This window comes from Magnolia sinica, chromosome 15 (assembly GCF_029962835.1).
Source record: "Magnolia sinica isolate HGM2019 chromosome 15, MsV1, whole genome shotgun sequence".
Classification (NCBI taxonomy): Eukaryota; Viridiplantae; Streptophyta; class Magnoliopsida; order Magnoliales; family Magnoliaceae; genus Magnolia; species Magnolia sinica.
The window spans coordinates 73,520,789-73,540,576 of NC_080587.1; the positions used below are offsets into that span (position 1 = coordinate 73,520,789).

General features: G+C 40.4%; 1 protein-coding gene across 1 annotated transcript; it reads left to right on the plus strand.

Moving 5' to 3' along the window:
* Nucleotides 1-1,343: 1,343 nt before the first annotated feature.
* LOC131227127 (pentatricopeptide repeat-containing protein At2g06000) lies at nt 1,344-17,682 on the plus strand. Its single transcript, XM_058222847.1, has 2 exons — nt 1,344-3,443; nt 17,458-17,682. The coding sequence occupies exon 1, from the start codon at nt 1,632-1,634 to the stop codon at nt 3,273-3,275; it is 1,644 nt and encodes a 547-aa protein (XP_058078830.1). The 5' UTR covers nt 1,344-1,631; the 3' UTR covers nt 3,276-3,443; nt 17,458-17,682.
* Nucleotides 17,683-19,788: the final 2,106 nt, after the last annotated feature.

The following is a 19,788-nucleotide window of genomic DNA, read 5'->3' on the forward strand; positions in this document are numbered from 1 at the left end:
CCTTGAGCCGACCATGATGTTTATATGCCATCCAAACCGTTCATAGGGTTAGTACCACTCAGATAAACCGTATGCACAAATATCATCCTAATACAAAACTTACGTGGCTCCTAGGCATTCAATCTCAACTGTTTCGTGTGGTATGGCCTAAGTGAATTTTGGATCTCCTGTCCTATTGTGATCTTTCAAAACAGATGGCCGGAGTGGATTTGTCACGGATATTTCTGTGGGCCCTACACAGCCCAATATGACCCCGCAATCTCCTTCTTGGGGAGGGCGCGGATTAGGTCAGTATCCAGATGGCTACTGAAGTGACGTCACCAGGCTCTGTGGACCCCACCATGATGCATGTGTTGTATCCATACCGTCCATCCATTTGGAAAGATCGTTACGTTTTATAGCGTGAGAAAAATAATGAGATAGATCTAAAGTTCAAGTGGACCGCACCATAGAAAACAGTAGGGACAGTGACACCCACCGTTCAAACTTCTTAGGGGCCACAGAAGTTTCCGATCAAGCTTATATTTTTTTATTCACTTCATCTATGTCTATGTTAACTTATGAATAGGTTGGATCTAAAAACTACATCATGGTGGGTCCTATAAATGTTTCAACGGTGGGTATGACTGATCCCACGGTTTTCTGTGGTGGGTCCACTTGAACTTTGAATCTATCTCATTCTTTTTATCATGCCATATAATGATCTCTACAAATGGTTGGACGGTATGGATACAACAAATGCATCATGGTGGGGTCCACAAAGCTTGGTGACGTCACTTCAGTAGCGATTTGGCCAGGGGAAGGGAGCAGATTAGATGCGCCCCGGCCTCACCGAAGACGGTGCGGCCCTTACTGTGGTGCCCACCTTGATGTATTTATTCTATATCCATGCTGTCCATCCTTTTTATCAAGCACATTTTAGGGTATGATCCCAAAATTGAAGTAGATCCAAATCTCAGGTGGACCATATTAAAGGACTAAGTTGTGAATGACAGTTAAAAACTTCTCGTGGGCCACAGAAGTTTTGGATCATTCTTATATTTATTTTTTCTCTTCATCCAGGATTTTTTGACCTTATCAACAGTTTTGATTTAAATAAAAATTACGGTGGGACCTAGAAAGTTTTTAATGGTAGATCGTTCGATCACCACTATAGTATGGTCCACCTGATATTTTTATATAAATAATTTTTGGAAAATTATCTAAAATGATCTTTAAAAGGAGATGGACGTAGTGGATAGAGAACGTATGCATCAAGGTGGGCCCCACAGTAAGGGCCGCACCGTCAACTGTGGGGCCGCACCTAATCAGCTACCGAGAAAGGGCATTTCCGCAATTTCAGACGCTTCCATGCCTGCCCTCTCTCTCGCCACTCTCCTCAACAGACAAACTGCTTCTCCTCCCCCATCGCAGCAGCCAAAGCTCTTACGCAATATTCCATTTTTTTCCCTGGAAAAACCTTGATATGCCGCTTCTATCCCCACCCTTCCCGCCACTACCATCATGGCCATGACCAGACACCATCGAATGCATCAGGACCGTCCGTTCTCCATCAATGGCCTCCTCCCTCACATGACCTCTTCTCCCCCCTTCCTCCCCTGGGCCTCACCCACATCCTCTTATCTTCTTAAATGCTTCTCCACCGACTCCAACACTCCAACAGCCGCCGCCGTCTGATCGCGCGATTCCACCGTGCTTGCTCGAATCCCACCGTCGATCGAGACCCAATCCCAAACCCCTCAAATCCCACCTCATCCAACCGTTGGATCATCAAAGTCATATCAACCTTATTCATTCATTCTCCATCCCTCGGTGCCCTTTCAAGCTTCTTTATTGAAGCATTAACCCCTTCAGTCGCTTACGCCGTTATCAGACGCTTGGGCAACAGAAACCCCAAGCTAGCCCTTGACTTTTTCGAATTTACAAAATCGACCCTTGGGTTCAGTCACTCTGTCGGGACCTACAGCTGTTTGATAAGAGTCCTCTGCGAAACAGGCCTCCACAAAGCGGCAAAATCAGTTCTGGATTGCATGATGATCGACGGGCATTCGGCCGACAAATCACTTCTTGGGGACTTGGTATCCGCTCATGCTTTAGCAGGTAATTATGATTCTGCCATGGATTTGCTTGTTAAAGCTGAAGAATACAAATGTAGGCCGAATTCAGTTATGTATAATAATCTCTTGAATCTAATGGTTAAGAAGAATCGAGTCGAAGATGCAGTTAGGTTCTTTACAGAAGGGCATTTTCATCCGGATACGTGCACTTTCAATATTGTAATAAAGGGTTTGTGTAAATTAGGCGACGTTGATCGGGCATTCAAGGTTTTTAGCGAAATGGGCAGTTTTGATTGTCGCCCAGACATTGTTACGTATAACACTCTTGTGAACGGATTATGTCGGAGTGAAAAGGTGGATAGAGCACGTGAGCTATTGGATGAGGTACGATCGAACGGTGTATGTTCTCCAGATGTGGTGACATACACGTCGATCATAAGGGGGTATTGCGAGGTGGGTCGGATGGATGAGGCGTCATTGGTTTTCAAGGAAATGGTTGTTCGGTTTGGAATTAGGCCCAGTTTGGTCACATATAATGTGATGATCAACGGTTATGGTAAGGCAGGGGACACAGTCTCAGCTGTGTCATTGTTTGAGAAGATGGCGGTTGATGGGTGTCTGCCCGACGTCGTGACGCTTACATCTCTCATCGATGGGTACTGCCGAAATGGACAATTGGATGATGCAATGAGGCTTTGGGATGAGATGGAAGGAAGGAAGCTTTTTCCGAATGTGTATACGTATGGTGCTGTCATCAATGGTCTGTGCAAGGAAAATAGATTGAATAAGGCCCGGGAGCTTTTGATGCAATTGAAGGGGAGGAGGGACATCGTTCCGAGGCTGTTTATGTACAATCCTGTGATCGATGGGTTTTGCAAGGCAGGTAACGTAGACGAGGCGAATATAATCGTGAAAGAAATGGAAGAGAAGGGTTGTGTTCCTGATAAGATAACATTTACAATTTTGATTATTGGGCATTGTATGAAAGGGAGAATGCGTGAAGCCATTGGCCTTTTTGATAGAATGTTAGCCATTGGGTGTGCGCCGGATACTATTATGATTAGCTGTTTGGTATCTATTCTTTTGAAGGCTGGTATGCCAAATGAAGCCACTCAAATTGTACAAACGGTGTCAGCAAAGGACTTCAATTTGAATTTAGCTTCTTTGAGCCAGGTTTGTTCATTAAAGAAAAATATGGACATTCCGGTGGCTGTCTAATGGGCCTTACTGAGTGTCTTGGGAGGGATAAATGGGGTCTGTATGTGAACTCCATGATGCATGTGGAGATCTTCGCACGGGTCTGTTCAGCAATGTCAACTGTGCATCCAGCCAAAGTTATGCCTTTTCATCTCCTTGGTGAGCTCTCTACACAAGAGTCAAGGCACAGTAAGTATCGATTTCATGTTGTTTTCTTGAATTCTTATACATTTGTTTGGTTCTTTTGGCAACATGTTTAAAATGGTATTCAGGCTTACTGTTTGTTTCTGCAGTTTACGTTTAGTATTGTTACATCTGCAAAATGTATTTTGACTTCTGTTTCTTCCGTTGCTTTTGAAATTTGATTTCCATATGAGGCATAGTTTCTATTGGCTTTTACTGTTGCTCAATGCCTTATTGTTGAAATGAATTAAACTATTTCAAAATATCTTCCAGTTTTTTATCATTGTAATTAATACCTAACAAACCCATGTGTTTTGCACTTCCGAGAAGAGTCTTGTTGTGCCTTGGAATCATCATTATATATAGTGTTGTCCCAAGTATTTGGGGCAGCTTTATGAATCCTGTTTGAATAACATTCGTAAGTCCCATCCTTGGTAAGTGGAGAAGCTTTTTTTTTTTTTTTAGTTTTTCTTTTTTGAGACGTAACAGATCTTTATTAAAAGATCAAAGCGGGATGAATATTTTTTTTCTAAGAATTTAATAACCAAAACTAGCAACTTGAAAGAGTCAAAACCTAATACAAATATCTATAAATCATGTTGGATTCCTTGTACATAATCATAGGCAATTGTAGGTTGTTTGTTCTGTATATGAGCCTCTTTAGGCCTTGCTGTTTTGCATGAGAATCCAATCCCAGGTTCTGATATAGATCAGCCTTATGGTCTTGAAAAGCTTTGATTAGCTACAGCATGGAGACCCTTCATGTACACTGTTTTATTGTTTTGCTGTACAGTTGTCATCAAATGGTTGATTTATAGGGACCTTTAACACCTAATTAGATGTGGGAGCCCCACAACCCAATTGGGTCATTAGAACTTCATCCGATTGACTTTGTGGATCATTCAATTGACTCTTGGGCCCTCACAGTTGTTTCATGGATCAGTCAGTTTCTCTGATCGAGCTACAGAAATGTGGGATCAATTATGGCTGGTCAATGTAATGACTGTGGAGATACTACATCTACATGTCATCTTGAATCTGTAATCATGTTGAGATAGTGGATGTTCTCTTGGTTGCAAAGCTGCTGTGTCTTCAATATAGCGATTTTCCGTTTCCACGCCATAAGAATCCTATCCTTTAAGTCAACCAGGAGAGTGCCAGTGCTGATGGGAGAGGGCTAAGGTTCCTGATATTGACAATTATAGCAGATCTTCCTTTTTCAAACTGCAAGAATCCTATATTCCTATCCTTTTAGTCAACCACAAGAATGCCGGTGCTCATGGCCGTGGTTTAAGGTTCCTGATATTGACAAAGTCCGCCAGCATGTCAGTAGCAATAATGACTTCGTGAAATGATGGAATACTCTGATCCAAAGCACAGTACTCTACCACGGCATTTCATTGATCTCGTGGGTCCACAGTTGTTACATGGCAGATTGACCTGTTTGACCATCTGACTACTTCAGTTATCTGGTGAATATTGGAGATCCAGCAACAGAGAAATTCAAGTGGACATGTAGCATCACCTAGTATTTGGAAAATAGCCAACATAGGTGTAAAGTATCCTTGGTTTTAAGACTTGGACAAGTATGATACAACTCATCCGAGTTGACTCACATTTGGTATCCGGTTCGAACCCCCTCCCACCAAAAACTTGATTGAAGACCGAGCAAGTTGATCCAAGTCACCTCGTCTAAAAACCATGCTAGTGTCACCCCAAGCCATGTAATGTAGCATTTTGTTAGTCTCCCTTGACAGTAGCATTCCATGTGGCACTTCTTTTATTTGGCAAGGCTGATCTTTGTTCTGCAATCCCGTCTGACCAACCAAAAGAGTTTGTTACCATTCTCATTGGAAAATGCACTGTTGAAAACAGCTTGTTTGGCCTTCCACTTGCTATTGTCGTTTAGATAAAATTTTAAATTTAACCAACTATAGGAGAATATTCTCCCCCAAGTACTCTTTGGTCTCATCATGGGTGAAGTTCCCTCCGGGATATTCATATTAATGTCTTTAATCACGGTATCTCATAGTTTTTTTTTTTTTTTTTTGAGTAGTAACAAAAACTTTTATAAAAAAAGGAAGAAACATTACAAGAAAGGAAGAGAGCTAATCTGCCGAGATAGTGGATCAACTAAAAACCCAAAAAAAAAAAAAACAAATTACAACTTTGGAGATTGACAACGGAAGAACTCCATTCTGCTATAAAATAGATCGCCCTTTGAACAGTAGACTCGACCGACTTAGATATTCCTTATTTCCTTCAAAGCATCTACCATTTCTTTCTTCCCACACTGACCGCCAAACTGCCAAGAGAAAGATTCTCCATATAATGGATCTATACTTTCCACGCCTTGTGCCATACCAAGCTTGGAGCATACTGCGGGCCGAACCTGGACAAGCACAGGACATGAGAAATCGAAGAGTGAAATATGGTGCAAAGTTAATCACGGTATCTCTTAGTTAGCCAATGCATCCAAGAAGGCGCATGTCCACTCAAGCTAGACACCCTAAAAAAGAGTGAAATATGGTGCAAAGTTAAAATTATTGGTATTAAAGTACTTACAGCCTGGCCCCAAAACTAATATGTTTTTGCATGTATCTGCTTCATTGCTATGAATTTTTACCATTTTAGTGTGTATCATCTATTAATATAAAAATGTACCAGTATCATATTCTCAAAATATTGATACGTATTGGCCAATATTTTTATCCATGTTAGGACGTATGACAAGCCTCAGTGATGGTGACTCTACATTAGGTGATTTCACTTACTACTTAGATGAAGCAAGGAGTCAGACATGTCAATGTTACTTTGAATGTTCAGAACCAGGCACCTTTGTGTAAATCGAAAATAGAAAATTCATACCCAAGGGCTGAAGGACACTGGGAGGGTTCACATTATAAGAATGCCAATGCTTGTGGCAGAGGTTTAAGTTTCCTGATATTGACAGATATAGCAATTTTCCTTTTCTCACATCATAAGACTCCTATTCTTTTGTCTCCTGCTTGTTAGATAAGTTGCTGGAGACAGTGTAGTGTGTGTGAGTGATCCAAGGTTCAATCTCTGGAAGTGTTACCTTTCCAAAAAAAAAAAGAAAAAAAAGATTCCTATTCTGGTGGAGGTTCAAGGTTCCTGATATTGAGAATTATAACCATTTTACCTTTTTCACACTATAAGAATCCTATCCTCTAAGGCAACCTCAAGGATGTCAGCTCTCGTATTGGAGGTTTAAGGTTCCTGATATTAACAAATTGCCAGCGTACCTGAAGCAATAATGACTTTGTAAAAGGATTGAATACTCTGATCCCAAGCATGGTACTGTAGCCTGATGGGATGCAGATGTCCTCTAGCCCCTTGGTTAAGATTCGTACACTATTTATTCCATTAACACGCCCTCTGTTTGTCTTGGGAATTGGAGTAGTGTTCCTCAGATATGTCAAAGTACTTGTGCACCGGGCAAGATTTCAAATATCCATATTGGAGTGTTTCAGCATGTCTTGTATTGAACCTATATTAGACTGTATCAGCATTAGTTTTTTGGATAAGAAGTGCTGAAATATATATATATATATATATATATATATATATATATATATATATATATATATATAATATATATATATATATATATATATATATGTAGGCATGTCCCAGAATCTAAACTTATTTGTGTTTTTGACATGGGATAGAATGTTGGGTAGTTAAGGAATAAAATATTCATAGGATGAGTGTAATTGAATATGAGGATGTTGAGATCAAGGTATCCGTTATGATATAGTTGTAGAGGCCAATACGTATAGGTAATGGTAGTGGCCATTACATGATACAGGGGTGAAATGTGGTAGTTGATTTTTTGGGACCGTATCGGCCATTACGAGGCGTAACAACCATTACCCTCGTAACGGTCGAAAAATTGTCATTTAAAAAAAATATATAAATTTAAATTCATTTATCTCCTCATTTTTTCACTTTTCTTATTCCAAAAACTTTCCTAGATTATTCTACATTAGATTTTGACCACTCTTACTCTGGTTTTTAGGATTAAAACCATAGATTGAAGCGATTTGGCAAATAGAAGCTCTGAGGGCCATCTTTAAAAAAAATGATAAAAGTGGTATCTATTCCTTTCTTCTTCTTCTTCTTCTTCTTTTTTGATTTCTAATTCTAATGCTTGATTGTGATGTGTAAATATTAGACACACATAACCATGTTCATAAATTCACCAAACAATCAGATACAACACTCTAACCAAAAGAGTTGACTGTTACAATACCATATACATGTTCAAAACAAAAACTGAATAGATATTTGGAATATTTATATTATTCTAGATTTTCTAAATATTTTTCCAGAATTTTTTGGGCAAAAGAAAAAAAACCGTTACCGGGATCCTAATGGTCGTTACGCCCTCGTATCAGTAATGGTGGTGACCGTTATGGCCATCGTGACCGATATGGAATACCTTGGTCGAGGTGGATGAGTGGCAAGATGAGGAAGGATGGAATTAGAAATGAATGCATTCAAGGAAACTTGAGAGTAACACTAACAGGTAATAAGGTGAAGGAAAATATACTTAGATGGTTTGGTCATGTGCAACAAAGACCAACCATGCCCGTTAGAAGGAGAGAGTTGGTACAAGTCGAAAGCTCTAAAAGGGCAAGGGGAATGCCCAAAAGTACGTGGATGGAGGCAGTAGAAAAGACTTGATAACCTATATTCTAACTGAAGAGTTGGCCGTTGATAGAGAGAGGATGGCGGAACAAGATTCATGCAGTCGACTTCAATTAATTGAGACAAGGCTTAGATGATGGTGATGATGATGATAGTAGTGTGTCAATCCACTCTTTGGTAAGAAAGTTGTTGGTTGGCTTGACCTGCTAAAAATCAAGCTTTTTAGTCTTTTGCTCCATCGTTGATGAACATCAAACTAGTATAAGCATATTATCCCAACTTCATCCAAAACCACAATATATGCTATTTTATTTTGTAAACAATAACTCTTTATATATATATATATATATATATATATATATATATATATATATATGAAAGATAATGAGAACTTTATTGATGCAAAAGAAGAAACAGAAACAAAGGGGAGAGCTGGACCGCTGAGATAACCGACCAACTACTCTCCTAAAAAGAGCAAATTACAACCCTTAAAGCTTTTCGACAAAAGACCCCACTCAACTATTAAGTGAATTACCCTATGAACAGTAAACTCCACCAAGTTAGAAATACCATTAAAACATCTCCCATTCCTTTCTTCCCACACGGCCCACCAAACAGCCAAGAGAGACATTCTCCAAAGCTTAGACCTTTGCTTTTCATACCTCATACCGTGCCAGGCCTGAAGAAGGCCACGAGCTGAATCTGGGAAGGTCCAGGGAACCTGAAAACGAAATAGAATTTCTGTCCAAATCTGATATACGAACTTTATCTATTTAATATGCACAATTCTAATCTGTTAAAAGTTGGGCAAAATGGTTTTAAAACGTGAAAATTGAAGAAATAAACCAGCTAAATATGCTTTGATCGCACCCAAGCCCAGCACGACTTGGTGGATTGGGCCTGTATGTTGAAATACAAAAGAATAGCACAAAGAATGAAAAAAAAAAAGGTGATGGTTTACCCATTTTTCCAATTCCCCCAAAATGGTCCGCTTTGCTTTGCTTTGTTAAATCATGTCAAGTGTTGTGTTTTGATCTCCAACATAGGCCTAAATCTAGTTTTAAAAAATGTTAAATGAGTTTCTAGCTTTCCTTTAAGCTTGAAATGAATAAAATAGGCAAAATTCGTGGTTAAAAGTGAAAAGATTGAAAAGGCAAGCACTATATTGGTCCCAATATGACCTGTGTAATTTTGGACATTCCCACCCTCCCACATTTTATTCACTTAAGTCATAAAACCAAAATGCCAAGCACACACCCTACTCGATACAATTTACAAGATAAGCCTCTCAGAATATAAATTTTGAATAAGGAGAAGAACTAAAGGATAGAAAAGGAGGATCAGGTGGGTCGTTTGTTCATATAGCCCATATTAATCAACTTAAACACTCAAGCTAGAGCATAAATATCATCGATGCCTAGCTTGGAAAAGATGCGCTTAGACTGATTGCAATCAAAAGCTTTAGTGAATACATTTGCAAGTTGATCTTGAGACTTGACATACAATGTAAAAATTGACCACTTTTAACATTTTCATCCATAAAGTGACAATCGACTTTTTTTACGCTTACCCCACACTCGTGCGCACACACCCCACACACTCTCGTGCACTAGCACCTCAAGGGATGCTCGAACCCGTAACCTTATGTTGAAACTCCAGAGAGTACCACTGAGGCACGGCAATAGGTGCAATGTGACAATTGACTTCAATATGTTTGTTTCTCTCATAAAATATTGGGTTGTTTGCAATATGAGCTGAAGCTTGGTTATCACAAAACAACTGCATTGAAAAAGTTACAGAAAAACCCATCTCTTGTTACGACTTTTTTACCCATACAAGCTCACACGTGGTATATGCCATGACCCTATATTCTGCCATTGTATTGAATCTCGCTGCCACACTTTGCTTTGTACTCATCCACATGACTAAATTTCCTCCCATAAATGTACACTATCTGGACGTAGACTGCTTATCAGATGGCAAACTTGTCCAATCAATATCACAGTACCTGGTAACCTAGAGATACCTTTTGTCGCTTATATAAGATTCCTTAGCTTAGAGCTCCCATAAAATACTGCAGAATTCGGACAATTGCATTGAAATATAGAGTTCTAGAAGAACTCATGGAATTGACCAACCATACTAATAGCTTACAATATGTCTGACTAACCACACTAATAGCGAACTGACTAACCATGTTAACACCATAGTTTGCCCTATGAAGCTTACACATTTTCTCTGACTCCCCCAAGCAATGAACTCAAGTGGTTGCTCCATATAGATTTTTTTCTGTGACATCTCCATTAAGAAATGCATTTTTAATATCGAGTCGAAACAAAGACCAGACATAGTTAATTGTAACTAAGAGAATAACACAGATGGAATTGAGTGTAGGAACTAGGGAGAACATCTCAGTGTAATCAACTTTGAGAGTTTTGAGTGTATCCCATAGCAATTAATCGAATTTTCAATCTTTTAACTGTTTCATCGGGCTGAAACTTAATAGTATACATCCACTTGCATCCAACTACATGGCTGTTAGTAGGAAGATGGTTCAGCTCAGTCATCACTTCTTTCATAGCCTGCTTCCCCCCTCATGAGACTAGGTTTCCTGATATCATTTAAGAACAAAATGGGAGACAAACAATGAAAAGAGATAAATATGATAATAGGATATTTGGGTACAAGTTACAAGAACGTCTACCTTTCCCCTCTGTACAATAGGAAGATAAGAAGATTCATAAGGTATAGGATTAGAAGGCTAGGAAGAAGATGTGGTGCATGACAAGTCATGAAAAGCTTCACTATCTTCCTTCTCCCATTATGACTTATGAGTAGGTACAGTTGCAGGAAGAGATAACCCGTGGAAGAAAGTGGTTGGATAGGATGGACCTCTACAGGAAGAGGCACTGACACTGTAGAAGAGGACTAAGAATCTTCCATTCTTAGAGTTGTACCTTCATCTGAAAAGAACAGTGTAGACTCAAAGAAGGTAGCATTTGCACACACGATTTGGTTACAAAGACTAGGACCATAACACCTAGTCTCTCCATGTTTTGGAATACCTAAGAAACACACTAGAATGGTGGAAGGCATTATTTGCTCAGGATGAGAAATGAAATATCAGGAAACTAAACAGAATGAGGCGACCAACAGACTAGAGTGGTGGAAGGCATTTGATTTATTAGGTAGAATGCAGTCAAAACGGCATAAAAAATCCAGATGACCTTGGAACATGAATTAACAATGCATGAGTAACTTCAAACAAGCAACATTCATACAGCCCATTTTAATCAGCTTTAACTGCCCGTATTGGTCAATAGCGGATCAATTCAGGTGCTGACACACAAAAATGCTTTTACAATTCCTTATCATGTCTCTAGGTGGGCTGATGGCTTGATACAGTCCTGATGTGGCCATATCACACACCTGGGTACTAGGTTGTTTGGCTACAATGCTATTCATTCAGTAGTTTCAATTGAAAGACAAGTGAGCTCATCATGCTATTTATCTAGCCAAATTAGAATCTTCCTACAATTCAAACCCTTTACCTATTGGCCCACACCATTTTTCCTCTTCTTCTTCCTCTTTTTTGGCCCACACCATTTTTCCTCTTCTTCTTCCTCTTTTTTGGCCCACCATGCTTATTCCTCAAGGTCTCAAGGTATTTGCATACCAGGGCCATTGGATTTGAGCCTTACATGCACTGGAAATTGAGAGCCCTGACGAGCTTTTGTTATAATCTTTTTCTCTTCTTCTTCTTCTTCTTCTTTTTTTTTCCCCAGAAGATAACTGAAATTATAAATTGAAAGCAGAAGTCTTTGGTTGTGTGGCGGGAACTCTTCCAGCCGCCTTCGTGGGTCTTCCGCTTTGTGTGGGAAAACCAACAAGGCATCTTTGGGAGAAGGTAGTGGAAAGAGTCGAGCGGATGCTAGCTCATTGGAGACGTCGGTATCTATTGCTAGCTGGCCGGGTTACTCTTACTGAAGCGGCTCTTTCCAGTCTTCCCTTATACTTTATGTCACTGTTTAAATGGCCGGCATCGATGCTTTTCAAACTTGAGAAGCTCAGGAGGGACTTCTTGTGGCAAGGCACAGATGACACAAAAAGGTTCCACTTCCTTAGTTGGAATGACGTTTGCAAACCTTATGATTAGGGAAGTACTGGGATTGAGGACCTTAGAGCTATGAATATTGGCTCTTCTTGGCAAATGGCTTTGGCAGTTCGGAGAGGAAGATAGCGCTCTTTGGAAAGAGGTTCGGAAGAGCAAATATGGAGTCTCTATGGGGGGTTGGGGGACTAGGGAATCGTCTCTCTATAGAGCTTCAGCCCTTTGGAACGGTGTTTATTCAGTGAAATTGGCATTCTCACAACGAGTGGGGTTCTCAGTTGGTAATGGAGTAAAAATCAGATTTTGGAAAGATGTGTGGGTGGATTCTTCAGCCCTTAAGGTGTCTTTTCCATCCATTTTCAGATTGGCGCTGGATCCCTCCATCTTGGTGGTGGATTGCTTTTCTTGTGTTGGAGGGGCGATTGTTTGGGATCCCCTGTGCAAACGTTTCCTGCAGGATGAGGAGGTGGAAGAATATGCGAATCTCTTGGATCGCATTCACCCTATTGTCCCAATTGTTTCGGAAGCGGACAAGATGGTGTGGAAATTGGATAGGACAAGTGTCTTTTCGGTAAAGTCCTACTCTCATTTAGGCAAAGATGGTACGCAAAGTGGGTGGTGGGCCACGCGTTTTGTGTGGGCCTATTCTGTTCCTCCTAAGATTACGGCGTCCGGATGGTTAGTTGGGTGGAAAAAGGTTCTCACAGTGGATAATTTGAGGAAATGAGGTTTGATCCTTCCCAATGTGTGCATGATGTGTATGCGGAATGAAGAGACGGTGAATCACTTATTTCTTTATTGCTCCCTCTTGGGGCCAATATGGGCAGATATATTGGGTCGGTTTCAATTGTATTGGTGTCTTCCAAAGTCAGTGGATTGTTGGTTGATTGCACGGCATGGATGTAGTCTTGGTCATCAAAAGATAGCTCTTTGGAGGATGGCACTTCTCGCAATTTGTTGGGCAGTTGGGGAAGAAAGGAATTCGAGATGTTTTAATAACTCTAGCAAGTCTGTGGAAGGCATCTTCCTCAGAATCAGATTATTGATTGTCGAATGGGCGCCCCCTTCCTCTAAGCTTAAGGGATGTAATTTGGAATTCCTCGGGATGTAGTTTAGTCGCCATCTCGGCGTCTCCATTTCTTCTTTTTTTTTTGTCAGTTTGTTTGTTTTGTTCTCTGTTTTGGCTTTGTTCTTAATGAAATTTCGTTATTTCTCCAAAAATAATAAATAAATAAAAGATGGGGAATAAACTCGGAATACAAAAAAAGGAGGCTTGCCGGAAGCCCACTCCTACCTTTACCAACACTCGCCGAGGACGACTTGACCAGAGAGAGTGGAGTCATTGAAGCTCCACAGCAAGCAAGCTCGAGGACAGATGGATTAACAGCCCTAGTAGCCAGGGTGAACAAAATGCTTCGCCCAGCAGCCATATTGTTAATCTCCTGAAAAGCCTATGAAAAAAAAAAATTTTAAAAATGGCACCATTCCTCCCGTCTGGCGCACATGATAACCTCTGATAGATTCCCTTCCACAGATACACTGATGATGGAAATGGCCATGGGACAGACCTCAGCCTCCCTGAGGGCAAAGACAGCAGCCTCAAAATCAGTCATTGCTTCGACCAGGCCCAAAAATACAAGCATCACCTTCCCCTAGTTGTTCTGCTACATGTCCAGCCAATATATTTTCCATACCATTTCAAAGAAAAAGAAAAAGCAACTGAGACTAAGACTCTTGAAAATAAATACTTGGCTTGAAGATTACATGCTAAAGTTCAAATTTCTCACCAAACTGTAATAGTGAGTTGGTCATATGCCTCCATGAGGTAAGAGAGTTGGTTTATATGCATAGACCAATACCTTAACCCTAATCCAGTTTGAGAGGACAAGAATAGCCATAGGATTTTTGTTTTTTTATTTTTTTTGAAGAGCAAGAATAGCTGTAGATTGCTTGTTTCCATTACTGAAAGTACTCTTGAATGGCTTGTTGGTTTATATGCATAGACCAATACCTTAACCCTAATCCAGTTTGAAAGGACAAGAATAGCCGTAGTTTTTTTGTTTTTTTGAAGAGCAAGAATAGCCGTAGATTGCTTATTTCCATTACCAAAAACTACTCTTGAATGGCTACTTTACTCAAAACCACACCAAAAAAAGAATATTATATGGGCCATCTGCAATTGCATGAGAAAATGGACTGGCTGCAACTTGGTGGGGTCGTGGAGATTGGACACCCAAAATGGTGCAATTTGCTGTTCTGATGTGAAGGAGCTGGCATGACTTGACATACAACTTCTAATGTGGTTTTCAACAAAGACATCTTTAATAGTAGTCCAAATTATAGTTATACAAATTATAGTCCAATTTCGGGTGCAGGAACTGGGAGGCGTCTATATCAAAATATTAACAAGTACAAAACCATAGTTTAAAAACCTGAGAACTCAACTCAACTCAATGTTCGTTCAAGTCAGCTCAGCTGGAAGACTTGACTCGGCCGACTAGATATTAATAATTACAAATTAGTATGTTTGTAATTATAAAAATTATTTAAAATTGTTAACTTTGCTGTAAGTATTATAAAATAAGAGATCTAATGACAAAGTGCCTTGTAGCTTAGTGGTAGAAGCTGTTGCCACCTACGACGGAGGTCATGAGTTCAATTTTAGTTAGTGATAGTTACCTGCTTTTTATGTTCAGTTTTAGCATAGTGATAGGTAGTTGCTTTCTTAGTTTTAACAAAAACCAGTTTCACAAGCCAAGTGACTCGGTTTAGTGCGAGTTGCATCAAGTTGATTGAGTTTTCTGAGCCGACCCAATGAGTCTTCTCGACTCCAGGCCAACTGAGTCCCAAGACCAAGTGTCCTAAAGGCTAGGCTTGAAATCTCGCCAAGTCGGGTTGACCCGGCAGAGTTTCAAATCGAGTCAGCAAGTTTACGGTACAAACTGCTAGGAAGCGGGAGCGGGGGTGGGATTCCGAAGTGCAATTTGAAGCAGAAGAGCACCTAGTAGGAAGAATTGTGCAAGTAAGGTCCAAATGTGTTTACAATGTTGAGCTAGTCACTTAGAATGGACATTCTTTAAATTGGGACCACTTTCGATAAATTGTTTCAATCACAGATGGAGTTGATACTCATAGGAGTGGTGAAATTGGGAACAGGACTATCCAATTTTCTTCATTCATTTTTTAATCTTTCAGGGGAAAAAAAGGTTGGGAAATATTTCTTTAGCCTCTTTGGATCTCTTGGGTGATGTGTGCAAAGCTAGCTGAAGTGCTCAAAAGTTGGAGAGTGGCCCCATTGGAAAAACATGTTGCCCATCTGATGGAATGGACCCTAATTAGGAAAGAATGGCAATGGATCTTGATTTTGGATTTGCTAAGGGATTTGGTTCTTGATTGTGAATAGCAGCATGTAACAAGGTGAAATCAATTTGATTCCCGCCTCTTTCAGGGTATCCATCAAAAATTGAATTTTTCCGGGACCTTCATGTGGAATCTGGGCCTTGATGTAGTGGGTGGTGTTATCAGGGGGATGAGAAATTTCTTTTTCTTTTTTTAATGATAATCTGGCTTTTATTATCATTAAAAAGCAAAGTGCTAGCGCAGCCAGAATAACCTTAGTCAGACTAACACGACACCATATACACAATGCCACCTAAGCAGCTCGGAGATCAAACCCCACAAGCGATTGTCTCAGCGCTCCTTGTTTTGCACGTGTCTGCCACATCAATGGCACCTCTGCTAACATGAGAGAACACTATCTGCTTTCCCCTACATAAATCCCACACCTCTAGCATATTAGCCACTAGCCATGGACATTTCTCGATAGCACCCACCGAACTGCATTATTGAACCCCCTTCCATGATGGCCAGGAGGAAGCTAAACCCGACCAGAATCTTAACAGCTTGCAATATCGTGTGTGGCCTATGCAAAATTGGAGTCTTGAATTCCCACCGGACCAGAGCAAGCAATGAATATGAAGGGGATGAGGTTGGTAAAATAACGAATACCTTTTGTTGGACAAACTAGGAGGTGTGATTCAAATAAGGACAAAGGAACTCTTCAGGAAGGACTGAGGCTTTTCTCTTTGTTTTTTCTTCAGCATCCGAGACGAGGTCCTCCCATTTTTTGTGAGATTCTTTACATAGCTTTCAGGCTATAATCCGATTATGGTTCTGCAGCGAAATAAGTGTGACGACATCCATTCTATATCAAAGGCAGTGTTTTAAATATTGACGATATCGGCCAATATATCCCATGATATATCTTGTATCCCACCTATGCGATACGAAATGCATAGGTAATGTCAATATATCCCACCTATTCGATCCGGTGAGCATATTTGATATTTTATCCTCTTTTTTTTCTTTTTTTCTTTTTTTCTTTTTTTTTTTTTGCTGTAAATCACATTAAATCAATGTCAAATGGTTACAAATCTATGATTCTTTATGTTTTCCATGAAAAATCATGGATTTGGAGCTTCAATTTCGAGATTTGGGGGAGATGAGGCAAGTTGCGGAAATTTGAAAAAAATTGAAATTTCTCAATTTCTCTCAAAGCAGTTGCAATCTTTGTATCCGAAAACAAAATCAAACATGTAACCTGATCTAGTGATTCTTCTTTTGCTTTTGAATATATTACTTGTGTTTCTATACACGTCTTCTTATGTTTATAAATTATATGAATAGACTTTAAATATACTTAAATCAGTTCAGTTGGAGAATGCATGTATTAGGACCCCATACAAAAGTAACCCCTATTATGTGCACTTTTTTTGTGATGTTTTGATTTCTAAGTATGTATTGATTTCTTTTTCAACAATCCTTGAAGTTTCTTTGAAAAAATCGACCAATTTCCCAATGTTCCCATATTTCCCAAAAAGCCAAACCAATCCACTCATCAGACAAGCACCTATCTGCATCGAAAGTGGACCATTGACAATTCTTCTGAATTGCCAGATGGTTCCATATGTTTATGGATGGCCGGAAGAGTTCAGTGGCCGACTTTTCCAGCCCACATCATCTGCATGATTGGTCCAACCTGATGCATGGTTCTACCACACCCATTGGCACATGCGACCACAGAGAGGTGCATGTGGGTTTGGAAGACCAGAACAATAAGTGGATTGCATGTGTCGTCCTTGTCACCCGACATGTGTTTGTCCTTCATTTCTACCACTCTTTTGTCACCTGTCGACCAGATTATCCGTTACTAGTTTTGCTTATTTGATTTTGCAGAGGCTAGTGGCAGCGGAGAATTAAGTCGGATGTTAGAATCTATAGGAGAGATGAGCTACGTTCCAGGCTTCCCATTCTATAACTGCATGCATGGTACCTGGATTTTCCATTGGTATGTGAAAGAGGCAATCTCACAGTTTTTCCTACTTGTAACATAACTCATCGGGAAGGGCCGAATTTGGCCCTTTTTTCCCCATGATAACTAGTGAAACGAGTTCTTCGTAAGATTTTAGTATTTTAAGGTCTGTTTTGAAGTATCATCGATAATCAGGATTGTTTCCACTCAATGAGGTTTGGGCGAGCAGCCAGCATTGTGGGTTTGCTCCCTACAGGTGTGTGGTTCGACTCCCCTCGTTGGCATTACCTGATACACATGGTTGTGGGTGATTGCGTGTATCTGCAGGGAATAGTCTCACCTCAAAAAATAATAATAATAATAATAATAATAAATAAAATCAGAATTGTTTCCATGATTTTAGTCAAACCCATATGTTTTGTATTTTTGGGAGCGGCAAGCATGGAAATGGAAACTGCACTGAGGGTGATTGCATTTTCCCGCTTTAAGAAGGAAAAGAAAATCAAATTGAAAAGGAAAAAAAAAACTCATTCCATCCCCTCCGAATTGCAAACGTATCCTAATTCTCTTGGAAATCTGTTTTCAATATAATATTATATATAAATATTGTTGAATCTAGTCAAGTATCATGATTTTTTTATTTTTTTTTTTCTGAGTTCTGTCGAATCAAGTCGAGTTTTTCCAGAGTTTTGTTGGGTCGAGTTCTATCTCAGCCTGGACTGAGCCGTGCCGGTAGAGTTTTTCTCGAGTCGTGATGAAATTTATTTGAGTCGGCTCAGACGAGTTGAATCGAGTTCTTCTAATTTGAATTGGTCAGGAGGAAAGACGATCGTGGTTGTCTTCTTCCTCCAAGGGGTCCCCAATCAACACTGACCGCACACACGATTGGGATGGACAGATGGTGTGCCCCATCTCTGGTAACCCATCTGATCATATAATCAAAGTTGATGGTGGGCCCCATCTCTGGTAACCCATCTGATCATATAATCAAAGTTGAGAGACCTTACACTGATTATTGTTGGATGTGTGAGGAATCATACCTATATGCTGTACAAACCAAACTCAAGCCTCCAGGTTAGGCTGGGTCTTCTGGGCTAGGCAGGAGCCTGGAAGCTGCCCTGAGATATTTTGCTGGTCTGTTCTTTAATCTGCCCCAGGTTGTCCTGTGGGGCCCCATACTTAGCGATCCAAACCATCCATATGCTGTCCTGCCTTGGATGGGATCGGATTAGGCGTGGGGTCCACCTTGATGCATGTATTTTATATCCACGCCGATCATTTTAGCGCATTAGCCCAAAAATGAACATCCAATTCTCAGGTGGACCATAGAAACGGTGGTGATTGAATAACCTCACATTAAAAACTTCCTACGGTCACCGTAATTTTCCCGAATGTTTATTAGCCATCCAACCTGTTGATAAGGTCACATAAACCTAGATGGAGGGAAGCAACAAATATCAGCTTGATCCAAAACTTATGTGGCTCATTAATGGTCAATCGCCACTATTTCCTATGTCATGGTCCACCTGAAAATTGGGTCTGCTTCATTTTTGGGCTCAAGCTGTAAAATGACCTGGCAAAACAGATGGACGGCATGGATATCAAATACATGCATCAAGGTGGGCCCCACAGCAAGGGCCGTGGATAGGCAATCTCTGTATTTTCCTGCATAATACCTTCCCATTTGTGGCCTGGGATGCTGACGTATCAATCAGAACCGTCCGTCTAGTGGGCTGAATCCCGGCATGGACGTAGCATAGTAGGCCTAAGCCCAGAAAACATTGGTTGGGCTGAGGGCTGGACTGGACCGGCCTGAAAATTGATAAAATACCTAATTCCTATTTGAGTTTCCTAATCTGATCTTTGGTCAAGTGGGCCACACATGCACAAAGAAATAGACACTTACAGGAATGAAACCAACGGTCTACATAAGCCCATTCCAAAGCCTGTCGAGCTTGTTGGGCCCACCCTACAGGCGACTCTACCACGATTTGTGGTACTGTAACGTCTTTCTGGCGAACATGCCACCTGATTAAGAAATCGGAACCGTGAAAACAGTAGGCCCCGCCATGAAGATCACCTTTCTCAAAAATCAGGCTGATCAACTCACTAGGTGGGCCAAACCTGTATGTTAAGTCAAACCGTCGGTGGTCCATTGATTCCAACAGTGTGGTCCACCTGATCAGCAGATTGTGCCAGGTGACCTTCATGGTGTGGCCCACCACATTAATGGTACTGATGTACTACACAAGTGG